At 41.0% G+C, this 13,205-nt stretch overlaps 1 protein-coding gene across 1 annotated transcript; it reads right to left on the bottom strand.

Annotated features, from left to right (window-relative positions):
- Window positions 1–12: 12 nt before the first annotated feature.
- On the bottom strand, window positions 13–12,907 carry LOC120630159 (cytosol aminopeptidase-like). Its single transcript, XM_039899310.1, has 12 exons — window positions 12,665–12,907; window positions 11,937–12,046; window positions 11,691–11,826; window positions 11,276–11,403; window positions 10,447–10,615; window positions 8,293–8,492; window positions 6,619–6,724; window positions 5,454–5,561; window positions 4,642–4,747; window positions 2,581–2,775; window positions 1,043–1,116; window positions 13–192 (listed from the first exon to the last, which is right to left on the bottom strand). Exons 1-12 carry the CDS (start codon window positions 12,842–12,844, stop codon window positions 13–15), a joined length of 1,692 nt encoding a protein of 563 aa, XP_039755244.1. The 5' UTR covers window positions 12,845–12,907.
- Window positions 12,908–13,205: the final 298 nt, after the last annotated feature.

Here is a 13,205-nt window from a genome sequence, read left to right as displayed (position 1 = left end):
TAGGTGCAGTCTCTACTGGCCCGGCTCGCCGCCGCCCTGGCCCGCGGCGGCGGCCAGGAAGGCCACGAGCGTGCGCGTGGGGCGGCCCGACATGCGGCGCGGCGCCAGGTAGGTGGGCGCCGCGCCCGCCTCCGGCGCCACGCGCCCCACGCCCGTCATGTCGAGGTGCAGCCAGTCGCCGCATATGAAGTTCTGCCAACCCACACCGTGCCATCATCAACCCCTTATCGGCTCACTACAAGTAGTTTTTGCATATGAGACCGCCAAAGGAAAATAGGTCTTATTCAGTTGTAATAAATTGTACTACTGATTTTAGTTTTCGTTCTGCGAAAATCTAAAGGACTATAGGTAGGTTTGAACTTTAAATTTATTATAAATAAGATCTTTTTTCTCTGGTGCTTCAGTAGTTCGATAGGTACTCGAAATCGACGTCTGGATTGCGAGCGAGCCTACCTTTTACTAAGGGTACAGAGCACTGGGTACAAGAGTCCTCAGCAGATGTTGACTTTACAATGAATAGGTAATTGTTAAGTCTGAACAAAAGTCACACAAGTCAAAATCTCGGTTTTAGCCAAATTGCCGAATTGTCCGGCCGTTTAGGAGTTCAGTGTCACGCACACAAGAAATATATATACATGTGTATATCACATACAAATAAGATATAAACATACATACACCATACGTTACCCCCAATTAAGTAACATTTTTCTCCCCAGGGAAAAGGACAGAATTTTATCCTCTCTCACACCTTTATCAACTCTCAAAGCATTGGCGCACAGATAAAAATAATATCCACATAATAATCGGGGTTAACTTTCCTGTTCTCTGCAGTTGCCGTGCTTGGGCGAGGTGATCACTTTAAATATTATTTCCCTTGTCATGGGATAGTTTTTCGTCTCCCATGTTAGCCTGGGTAGTTTGAGGTATCATAGTTGAGTGATGGAGGCCTGGACTCGCCTCGCCGTTGTATAATACCATCGTACGAGTAACATCGCTAAACAACACTGTTCTGTTTGCACATTAGACAAAAGAATAGGTATACCTTGAGGAAAGCGGCTCCGATGCATGGCGTGGCGGTGCCCGAACCTTTGTTTCTCAAGTCCACCGCGGGATCGTCTGCGAGAGAATAAACATCATGATTTCATATAAAACTAACCATAACAAAGTTTATAAGAACCTAACCATCTTTTGTTTATCAATAACTGGTCAATACATCTTACTATTTAAAAGTAATCTATTGCCAACCGTGCTACAGAATTGAGCACTAAAGTAAATGTAAATTAAGAGGTCTAAAGTAGTTCTGTCCCTTTCACATTGGAGAAGGATATCACTATTTTCAGACATGTGTATTTAGTTAAATTTGTTTTCAACAGAATCATATTGGAATCACAGTTTATGTTAAGAAAATAGTTCAAAGTAGTGTCGTATTAATTGTGAGTCAAATTTCCTTTGGACGATCTCTTCTTCCTTTACTTGACTACGCTGACTCCTGCTATCCTGATTCCTGACCTTACTGAGGAACTTCGTAACAAACTCGAGCGCCTGCAAAATCTAGGCAGCCGATTTATTTTCGGTTTGTGTAAATTTTACCACATCACGGAGTATCCTGCTAGGCTAAAATCGAAGGACCACAAATCTACAGTCCACTTTCGCTTATTAAAAAAAACTGAGGAAATGGGGTAATGGTTTGCAAGCTTAGGAACTACCAAATTGAGAAACAAAGTTGTAGTGAAAACCCAATTACATCCCTAATTGAAAAAAGAAACAAAAAACATAAATTAAAACAGAAGAATTAATGTACCAGGCAATTATCAGCTAGCTGTGCTCATGTATTGTTGCGCTAGTAAAGGGCAATGTTCAGTTTGTCAGTTAATACACATTATACAATTATCTATATATATATGTTTTACTTAAATTATAATTATTATAACTCTTTATTTGTACACCACATTAAGAATTATACAAGAAAAAAAGAAACATAAAAATAGAAGTAGAATACAAAAGGACACACGATCCAGTTAGGTAGGTCCAATTTCGAGAAAGAGGTAAACCGCCGAATCCAACTTGGATGGGCAGCGTTCGGGAAACTTCGTGACGTCTTCTCGTCCAAAAACCCACACGGCCTGAAGACTAAAGTCTTCGAACAGTGCGTGTGATGAACTGAGACATGGTCGCTAACTATGGGCCTCATAAGAAGGCTCAGAGTCACTCAGCGGGCGATAGAGAGAGCTATGCTAGGTGTATCTCTATGCGATCAAATCGGAAATAAGGAGATCCGTAGACGAACTAGAGTTACCGACATAGCTCAGCGAGTCGCGAAGCTGCAGTGGCAATGGGCAGGGCACATAGCTCGGAGAACCGATGGACGTTGGGGTCTTAAGGTGCTGAAATGGCGATTCCGCAGCGATAAGCGCAGGTCGGCCCCCAACGAGGTGGACAGATGTCATCAGGCGAGTCGCCGTGTGCCGCTGGAGGCAAGCTGCCCAGGACCGTGTATTGTGAAACTCCCTACAAAAGACCTACGTCCAGCAGTGGACGTCGATTGGTTGTCCCGATGATGATGGGTGTAATGTGGCTCACTGCGTATCTGCCGCTGGTAGTAGTCCCACAGCGGGAAGCGCCAGGCGCGGTCGCCCGTGGCCGCGCCCGCGCGCCGCAGCGCCGCCCACGCGCCCTCCGAGTTGCTGAAACAGCCGAAGGCGCCGCCGCCCGTGCCCAGCAGCACGCCACCTGGCGGGGACGTGTGGCTCTGGTGGGAGGCTTTGGCCGTGGATACTTACCACAAAGCCGTGTCAAAATTCAAAATGTATCTAGTCAAGTCAAGTCAAATATTTCTTTATTCAAATAGGCACATAGTTTACTTTTGATGCGTTGATTATATACAAAATGTGTACATAGCAGTGAGTAGCAGTGGCGTGCACTTCATACAAGCACAAAAGCACTGCCTACCCTAAAAAAATTGTATGTCTCATTGAGGAGAAGAATTTCTCCATTTCATGCCATCTGCCTTTTATATGCATACCCTGGTCGAAATCCCTGTGCACGCCACTGGTGAGTAGAGATGGCGATAACTACATTCGTTAACTTAATACTAAAGCTACGAGGGTTCCAAACGCGCCCTGGTCTAAAAAGAAGCCCACAACAAACTTAGCCGGGTGTTCTTTTTGTTACACCATCTCACATTGTCATTTGAAAATATTTATTTCAAGTAGGCCTAGTTTATAAGCGCCTTTGAAACGTCAAGTCAGTGTGTTTGTAGTGACTCTACCACCTGTTCGGAAGGCAGATTCCATTGAGAAGATCCGGCAAATAGCTCAGCAGATTGCTCTTTTCCAAAATTATTTTAAAGTTAAACAATCATTAGAATTTTCTGTTTTGTGACAGATGAGAGCGGAGCAGCCTTGTTAAGGAATTAATTAATCGTGTAGTAACCACGATTGGTTAAATGTGTTTTACATATTGTTAAACTTAGGTAAAGGTAGATCTAATATTACCTTCAGTATCATGTTATAAAAGCATATACCCATCCCCACAAAGGATTTAGGTACTTTTCTCAGACGATATGCAGATATCACTAATTTATGTATGTCCGTTTCTAGTAATCCGATTGTTTATAGTAAGCCAACAATCGGCTTACTAGAAACAATCTGCTATATATCGAAATTTTGTTTATAATTACTTATGTTTTGTTTAATGTCCCTAAGCGATTTAGCGTTCCGGTGTGATGAACCATAAAATAAATAAGCCATTTAATCTTAAGTAACAAATTAAACAACGAATTACAAAAAATAAATAAATAAAGAAATAAACAAAATAAAGAAAATCTAAGTAATAAACATGCATTAGTTAGTTGGGTACCCATCTTTGGGTAAAGGCCTCCTCCATCTTGCACCACTGCACTCTATTAGTGGCGAGCCTCGTCCAAGTGTGATGAACCATACTCCATATTAAAAGATTAGCCCGCTACCATCTAAGACTGCTTATGCTTGGTGGTAAGCATTTATATGCTTACCACATACATAGCAGTCAAAAGCTAACTTGTAGTGGAATAAAAAACAGCGAAAAGACATTAAAAAAAATTCAAAATTCATTTCGTTCACACTTTTGGAGTCCGGCTGCTGTAGTGATTCTTCCACCGATCCGAAAGGTGGAATAACGAGAAGAGCCGGCAAGAACTCGGCAGTTACTCTTTTCCAATTTTAACATTTTTTCCTTTTGTCCCAGATACTTTCAAGCGACCGTGTCATAAAGATAATTCATGAATTGCATAGTTACCTTGCTGTAATAAATATGTTTTAACATATTGTTTAAACAAATCACTAAATAAAGTATTGAGCAAATTGTTGTATATATCATTTAGGATCTTATCTCATCATCATCGTCATCATATCCTACAAGAAGGGTTTAGGTCGTCGCGCTGGTCCAGTGCGAATCGATGGACCGTGGTGACCCATTCGACCTTAAATCTAAAACAGCTGTTGTTATAGTTGTCACTGCGTATGCCAACTTTTTACAGTTATTTGTCTAAAAATATTGATCTCGGGTGAATTGAATAAGTTGTAGAACAAAAGTCTTGCATTAACATGAATACCCCATCGGCCAATACAGGGGGTATTTCCTTTGCAACTCAACCAAACGTACGGGTGAGCGTAGCCACGTCGATGACCAGCGCCGGCTTGAACTGCGCCTGGCCGTACACCAGCGCGTCGGCCAACGCCAGCCGCCCCTCCAAGTCCGTGTCCTCGATCTGAAACGAAAACAACACTTTATAAGAAACGATTATTTTGTAACTACGACTAAGGCCTATAGCATTCTCTTTCTGAAAGGAGCCACGTACCTGTAGTACACTTTTAGTAGATTGGTATGATGGTGATAATACTAATATAATAAATACTAAACTGTGCTTGTTACCTATGTTTAGGTCTACTGCACCGATCTTAATGAAATTTAGCACTGATGTATCTATGGAGAAGGACATAGGATATTTTTTTTTCTTAAAAGTTTAATAAAGAAAGAATCCAATTTTTAGGACAATATATTCACAGGTTCTGGGACGGGCTAAAATATTTGGAATTAAATTTTATTGCGTAAGAAATCTTTGAAGGAGAAAATTTCAAGGTCACGGCAATTTTTCAGGAGAGAGCAAAGATAAGGAGAAAGAATGCTATACGTTGTATCCACAGGTGCGTATGATATGGATACAATTTATAGCTTGATTTATTACCTATGTTGGGCTCAATTGCTACACCGATCTTGATTTGGTACAGAGATAGCCGGTATCTTGGAAATGGACATAAGATACCTTTTATCCCGGAAATCGCGCATGCACATACGCTTTTTGAATGCACATTGCGCGCGATATCATCGTCAGACGCAGAAGTGTGACAGTGATTTCCTTCTATCCCATGTACGGTGCCGCACGCGAAATGTATTTGTCACAGCTCCAGACCCACCTGCAGCGAGAGGCCGTTGAGTGCGCGCACCACGTCGCCCACCTTCATGCACTGGCCGCTCACCATGTTCTCGCACAGCGGGATCACGGCCACCACGTTGATGGCCACCTGCAGATGTACAACTGTGAGGGGCAGCATTCAACTGCATCCTACGAAACTGTGTGGAATGCGTCAAACCAATAAAAAAGCTTGAGTGTGAATTATTGCTAACCACTTGGTTGCTTTTCTAATAAATTTAAATGACAATGTGAGTTGGTGATAAAAAAAACAACCGGCTAAGTTTGTTGAGGGTTTCTTCTGAGACCTGAACGTGTTTGGAACCCTCGTAGCTTTAGTTTTAAGTTTACGAATAGAATTATTGTCATCATCTCACTATTCATGCGTCACACGACACTATTCTCATGTAATGTACACATCATAAGTGCCTTCTATGGGCCTAATTGAATAAAGATATTTTTAACTTTGATTGCGTTCTGCACGCACGCGGCACGCAATTCTGGCGACAAACCGCCTGCGTGCACGCGTGATACGGAGCGACAACTGCATACATTGTTGATATATGAGTATATATAAAATATGTAGGTACATTTGTAGGTGTACCTACGTCAGAATTGCGGGTGGTAAGCAGTGATATCAAATGAAACATGATCTATTACTTAGTAGTATTTGATACCTGAAAAAAATTACATTCAATCTTATCCCTTTCATTAAGGACGGTTAAGGCGCGGGCCCCGTGACACATTTCTAAACTTATAAGTTCGCCGCTGGTTTAATAAGGTTGGGAACCCTAGGAATAACTATTACGCAATCTATGTAGTTTTTGATAGCGAGATAAAGATATGTTATTCTTGATAATCTCTGACCTTTACGCGCTTTACAAGACCAAGAAACTGTTCGCGACAGTTACCTGAAAAGCAAATTTTGCAGTAAGGATAAAATAAAGACTACTATACCTATATCTGTAAGGATTTCTAATTCTTTTCTTTTAAGCAATTGCAAAAGAAAAGTGGAGATGACAAAGTGCTCCAATAGGCCACATTTCAGGTCGTTTTCTAGTTTGAAAGTTGTCCGTGTGGTGACCCCTCTTGCCACGCGTGTCGTACGAGGCGACTCAGGGAGAGTAACGTGTTCTGCCACCTACAGCAGTGCGCTGTGGAGGGCTCACCTTGAGCTCAGCGAGCGCCCGCAGCGCGGCCAGCGTGACGGCCGCGCCCGCCATACTTCCGCGCATCTCCTGTAGCTGTGCACGCGGCTTGAGGCACAGCCCGCCGCTGCAACACGCTCACTGCTACTATCGTGCCTCTCGGACGCACTTTTTATTAATTTATTACAGGAACACCTTATTCACAATACTAATAAAGGATATCAGTGTGACTAGCCACTTAAAGGTGTGCACAGCATTTACTACAAAATTACCGACATTAACACTCCAAACTATAATAATAGCACAAGAAGTTGAACAAAAGTAATATAACAATAGGAAAATTAAAAATTACAATCCAAAAGTGCAGTCCGGATTGTTTGACAAAGCAGAAATAATAGATCAGCAGATCAATATTGTTATTTGCGCGAGCAAGATCAGGCGATTTAGAGCGGCATTCCTACCCAAATTCGTACTACTGCTGTTCACATAAAAAGTTTTTCCAAGTAGCAAATCTAGGTAATTTCTTAGCAGACAATGAAAGGGTATGCATAAGTTCAGGAGCTTCCGAGTTACCATTTACGAGCTTCTGTAGAAAAGTCATATCAGTAATGCACCTGAGGTCAACGAGGGACAGCATTTGGAAGTGTTTCAGCTTAGCCTACTTGGTATTCCGAACGAAAAGGACACTTGGTACTGATTAGTATCCAGTGTGGGGACGGCAAATCAGAATACGGTTATCGCCACCCCACCTCTTCCCGCGGGTGTCTTACGAGGCGACTAACAGATATAGTAATAATTGACGGGCCGAGGTGATAGCCCGATGGTAAGTCAAAAAGCATTGCCAATTGGCAGCTATATTAAAACATTGTGTTATATTTGAAAACTTGCTGTGCCCTACGCGATGTCTGCTACGTACATTCATACAAGTGTAAAATCTTCCTCACATTTTCAATCTTACTGGTAGGGCTTAATAAAGAAACGAACAACTCAGCTTTATGATACTAAGTACGGATAGTAGATAGTGATGCAACTCCTTCCAATATATCTCAATAATCGACAGAGGTGTGTGCGCATAATAATTTTCCTCTTGAAGCACGTAACGTTCAATCACGATATTTCAACTTATTAAATAACACAACTGGCTTAAAATAATTGAGAAAAGTGTGACCTAGTATTAACAGAACGACACTTCACAGGGTATGCAAGGAGACGCCGTGTCCATCAATTTGAGGCGTAGGTACAAAGCCCCACTTGCATGTAATTACACCAAACCCTTCACACAGGAACACAGCATTGCAACAATGCTGCTTGGCGAGTGTACGGGACCTATAAATAAATAAATATACTACGACAATACACACATCGCCATCTAGCCCCAAAGCTAGTAGCTTGTGTTATGGGTACTAAGAGGGCTGATAAATATTTTTTTATGAATATAATACTCATAAATACTTATAATATACAGATAAACACCCAGACACTGAAAAACATTCATGTTCATCACACAAACATTTTTCAGTTGTGCTATGTTGATACGCTCGACCGTAACAATAGGAACATCCATCTTTGGAAGTTGTATATATACTTAGTCAATTTTCGTGAACACTAGCGCGATGCAGGATTTTCGTGGCGCCATCTAATTCGGTAATGTGGAGACCGCTACAGCGACACGCCGTCGCCGTGCTAGTAGTGTACCTGTCGAAGGTGATGCCCTTGGCGGCGATGAGCACGGGCGCCGCGTCGGCCGCGCCGCGGTACTCGCACTGCAGGAACAGCGGCGGCTCGCACGAGCCGCGCGCCACGGCCAGGAACGCCGCCATGCCCTGCGCCGCCACCCAGCTGTGCTCGTGCGCCGCCACGCGCACGCCCAGCGGGCACAGCACGTCCAGCGCCGCCTGCCAGAACCCACCGTGCCATTCCATTCCACTTTTTTTATTCGATTTCATTTATTCGCTGATACAGGTTCATAGGTGTTACAGAAAAAAAAACGTGTGAGCCGTCACGGGACGCTGCGCCTGCCAGATGTGAAACATCGAAATTGTTTTCTATAAGTTACATAATGAAAAAATAAAGCATTACGAATTTGTTCCACAAATAAAATAAAAAAATAGAACCAAATGGATAACCAGTCCTTTTTGTAAGTTGGTTAATAATGTCTTCTGTTTCATTACCAAAATTTATATTCATTTTTATCGTTACATACGAAATATAAAAATTCAATCATATAGCGTGGCGATGCGTCGCAACGGCCTGTGTCGGCACGCCAAAAATCAGGTTTACCCTCCGCCTATAGATGTTTCACGTCAAAAATATGTAGATCATAACTATGTTGGCATGCAAATTGTTGTCAAGGTAGTATTTTAAATTTTAATTGATGTTACTACTAGGTTCAATTAAGATATTGGCAATTACAATTATGTAATAATGTTTAAAGTAATACAATACAATTAATAAATAATAAACTATTGGATAGAAGCGGGCGTTTTTTTAAAGAAATCCATGATATATTATGAAAATTAAGCTTAATTTGCAAAATTAAGCTAAATTTAAAACTCCGCGAAAAGCAGGATCTGTATGTATATTTCTTTAATCCTTATACTCCACACCAAAAAGATCTTCGGCAATGTACCCTCTACGCACGTTTCGCTCTGAAGCCGGAACATCCTCAGGAGATGTTGACTTTACAATGAATGAAATGAAGTGAAAAATTTTCCAAATGAGTCGCCTTTTATACCTTTCTTACCCCTGCCTTATGTATCTCCCACCTCATTACTGCCTCTGGATATATTCAATAAAGGTGAAGTTGATAAGTTTAAACTTACCAACAGTATAGCAAATTAAGCTTAATTTTCATAAATCACAATTAAATTTATATGGACACATGTGAAAAATACAAATAAATTAATAATTACTAATGAATGTCATTTTTAATATTCATCAATAGCATAAAATCATTATCATCAGCACTTCAACTGGTTGCCGTCCACTGCTGGACGTACATCTTTTGTAGGGTGTGGTGGTCTCCACAGTATCTAACTAGATGGCGCCACACATATCCTAAATCGCGCAAGCTGTGTGTTCACACATAATGACCATATACAACGTGTAACCGTATTACGAAATACAGTTGAAGGGTGCATAAGGATATTTCATAACATTATAATTGTTTACTTATGGCAACCCTATTAAAGATAGAGAGAAGACCGGCACGCACATAGTCACTTGATTTTAACTTTGCATATTGTAAATGCTGTATCTGATTTTTTCAGTAAAAACTATGGCAGCGGTTCATTAAAAAACTATTATTAGCGTTTCGGTTTCACAGATAAGTCAGTAAATAATGTACCTCTAAAGCACACTAACTACAGTAAATACATGAAACCAGTAAAGAAACTACAGATGCGCGCCTTTACCAGGCCGGAGGAGGAGGTGTTGGTAAATATTTTGCCAATCGGGTCTAGTTTTCATACTGCTTTAGTTTATATATTTACTGTGCTCCAATGTCCATCAGTTTCCCGAACTGTGTGCCCCGCCTATTGCCACTTCAGCTACGCGACTGACTGATCCATGTCGGTAACTCCATCTCTTCTTTGATATCCTCATTTCAGATTTGATCGCGTAGAGATACTCCTAGCATGGCTCTATCTATCGCCCGCTGATTGATTCTGATGGCCTCTTTCACTAAACCTAGGAATGTCTTAATTCGGATGGCTAATGATTTGGTTGATGCATATAGAAAAAATCGTTCGATATTGAGTAATCTAAAGTTACGACACCGATTCAAAGGTAAGTAATGTTTCGGGAACTCTTAAATTGACACTTGACACGTGTAAAGCTCCGTGTCGGTACCTGTGCCAGATCCACCGGCGTCATCTTATTGGCGGGCATGTCGGACAGGAACCGCGCCCAGTTCTGCGCGCGCCCTAGGATCGAGCCCTCGGCCCACGCCTGTTGCCCCTCGGGCCCGTACAGCGACAGTCGAGGCGTCGGCTGGCGATCGGACTTGAACTCTTCAAATCTGCGGACCACAATTAAGCGTTCCGACACTATACTGCGCAAAAAACCATAAGCGACCTGCTCTACAAAACTATTCTTTCTGTGTATTTTCTGAAAATAAAACCTTTGGTTTTTACATAAATCTTTTTCAAAAAGTATAGATTTGATTTCAGGATATAGTTGAGGACCAAATGACTCTATAAGCTTCAACAAATTCAATAAAGTCCCACGGCAGGCATTTATTCAGCAGTGTTGACTAATAGGTTTAGGCATATGATTGTCTATGGCGTTGAAAACTTTACTCCTTGTTGTGACTTAACCTTCCTTCCTTAATTGGTACATTCCTATAGAGTAAAAAAACGTTCCACGAAGTCTGTATTATGTGATGTCTAACGACGTTACGTTTTGCGACTCGTTTGACCCGAATCTTTTATTTTTATTCCACAACAAATTAGCCCTTGGCAGCAATCTCACTTTGATGGGACTGATGGCGGGCTAACATGTTGGGAAGTAAGGCAGTTTTTATAAACCCATATCCCTAATCGGTTTCTAAGCGACATCGCTTAGAGGCATATCTTTGTCGGTACGGTGATAAATAGTCACGAAGTTTCCCGCCAGACCAGACCAGAGAAAATTCCCAAACAAACTGCCGCATACAAAATCTGCAAGCTGCAAGTGGTACCTCCACGCAGCAAGGTGCGCAGCCTCGGCAGCGGCGCCCGCGGCCGCGGCGCCGTCCACGGCCACGGCGGAGCTGCCGCGCCCGCGCAGCGCGTTCACTCCCGCGCCCACCATCACCCGCACGTTCTCCTGAAATGGGTAGGAGGAGAGCTTTTTGAGCCAGATTACCGGGGCAGTACTACTGCTTATTTCTGCCACCGAGCATTACTGTGTTCCAGTCTGAGAAGCGTGGTTGCCGGTGTAATTACAGGCACAGGGCGGAACTCGAAACATTGATGGCATCGACTTTTTTAATTATTGTTTCATTTATTTGACTTTTATGTACTTCACTATTTTTTACAAGTCTGTCATTCGTAAGCGCTTTATTCATGCTAAATTGAAGAGCTAAATAAATATACAATATACGATGCTGGTACCCTGGTCTCGTCCAAGTCCTCCAGCGTGTTGTAGCCCGGGTCCTTGGGGCCGAGCGACGACAGCGCCACCGCGCCGTGCTGCGGCACCACGTCTGTCACCACCAACGCCTTGCCCAGCGACAGCTGGCTGGACATTCTGGGATGACATGTCGCATTTATTGTACACTCCATTTTTTTCCTAGATATCGTATTATGCATAGCAGGATACCAACAAAAATTGGGTGTAGAGTACTTTAATGATCTTACTCATTCAAATGTCTGGAAAGTTTGCCGCCACTTTTCTGGTCGATCTCCGCTGCCGCGGCGGTGAGCTCAAACTTGTCGCCGGACTGGTAAACGCCAAGAACGAGGCTACTCTGAAATTCATTATTTTATAAACCTTTCTGAAATCATATTTAACACATTTCTGGTCCCTGAATCTCTTCATCAGTCTAATTGTATCACACATGAATTATTATCGAGTTTCTGTATAAAAAAATGCCAAAAGTACTATTACAAAGAGCAGTCAAGTTTAAAATTGGCATCAATATTACACTAATTATACTTAACTAATTAGTATGTGGTGGGGATTACTGATTTTTATGTTCAATATTTGTTAATCAACACACAAAAACTGATAACGAATTTTAATATCATTTGGCACACACATATACAATGATGTCAATTCTGTTATATACAAATCTATGAACTACCTAAAATAGTGCTATCATTATCACAGAATATTGTGTATAGGATAGCAACCATTTGGCGCTAGACAGTAGTAATTATACATATTTGAATACAAAATGTTGTGTTGTGTCTGAATAACACATATAACACTGCTGATTGTAGTGAAAAAAGGCTGTATACCATCATGAGGATTAAATCTTTGAAAAGTACTTGCAATTATTTTTAGCATTGTTTAAATGAATATAACCAAACCTCAGCCTGCTTTTTAGATCCATGACTCTATATATCCAAAAAGATCAACTTACCTTGTTACCTTCACCATTGCCTTCTCCTGGTCCTGCATCCTGTTTTTCTTTTCCCTGTACTCCAATTTTTTTTCCACATTCACTTTCCGTAGCACCACTGGAATACCTTATAAATATTTTACCAGAATTTACTCTTGCACAAATTTTATCGACATATGGTAACAATTTAGCTAATCTCATTGTAAAAATATATAAAATATATTAATTGTATAAAAAAAGTGTACAGAGATCATGTGTTTGTAATAAAAAGCTACGCCTACTAGATTAGTTTTATTGAAAGCTCATTTTGAACATGGAATTTTTGAACTTAGTTTATACAACAATACTTAAACAATCTATAAAATATTAAAAAAAAAGATATTTTTGTGTATCTTTGTAACAACCAATATATTTAGCCTTTAAAGTTAACTCATCATGATATAAAAGAAATGTACAATTCCATGAAATTTTTTTATTTTTAAATATTGTTCATGAAGTTGTATAGTTGTTTTAATACTATAACTAATTTACATAATAATTAATAATACAATCAAATTTATAC

This window comes from Pararge aegeria, chromosome 15 (genome assembly GCF_905163445.1).
Source record: "Pararge aegeria chromosome 15, ilParAegt1.1, whole genome shotgun sequence".
NCBI lineage: Eukaryota > Metazoa > Arthropoda > Insecta > Lepidoptera > Nymphalidae > Pararge > Pararge aegeria.
Note: the sequence above shows the minus strand (reverse complement) of the source record. Positions and strands in the feature narration are given on the sequence as shown.

Coding starts and splice junctions, on each gene's coding strand:
- LOC120630159 (XM_039899310.1), bottom strand. CDS start 12,844: ATGAGATTAGCTAAATTGTTACCATATGTCGATAAAATTTGTGCAAGA. Junction 12,047..12,664: donor GCAATGGTGAAGGTAACAAG/GTAAGTTGATCT, acceptor AATGAATTTCAG/AGTAGCCTCGTTCTTGGCGT. Junction 1,117..2,580: donor CTACCAGCGGCAGATACGCA/GTGAGCCACATT, acceptor ATTCTCTCGCAG/ACGATCCCGCGGTGGACTTG.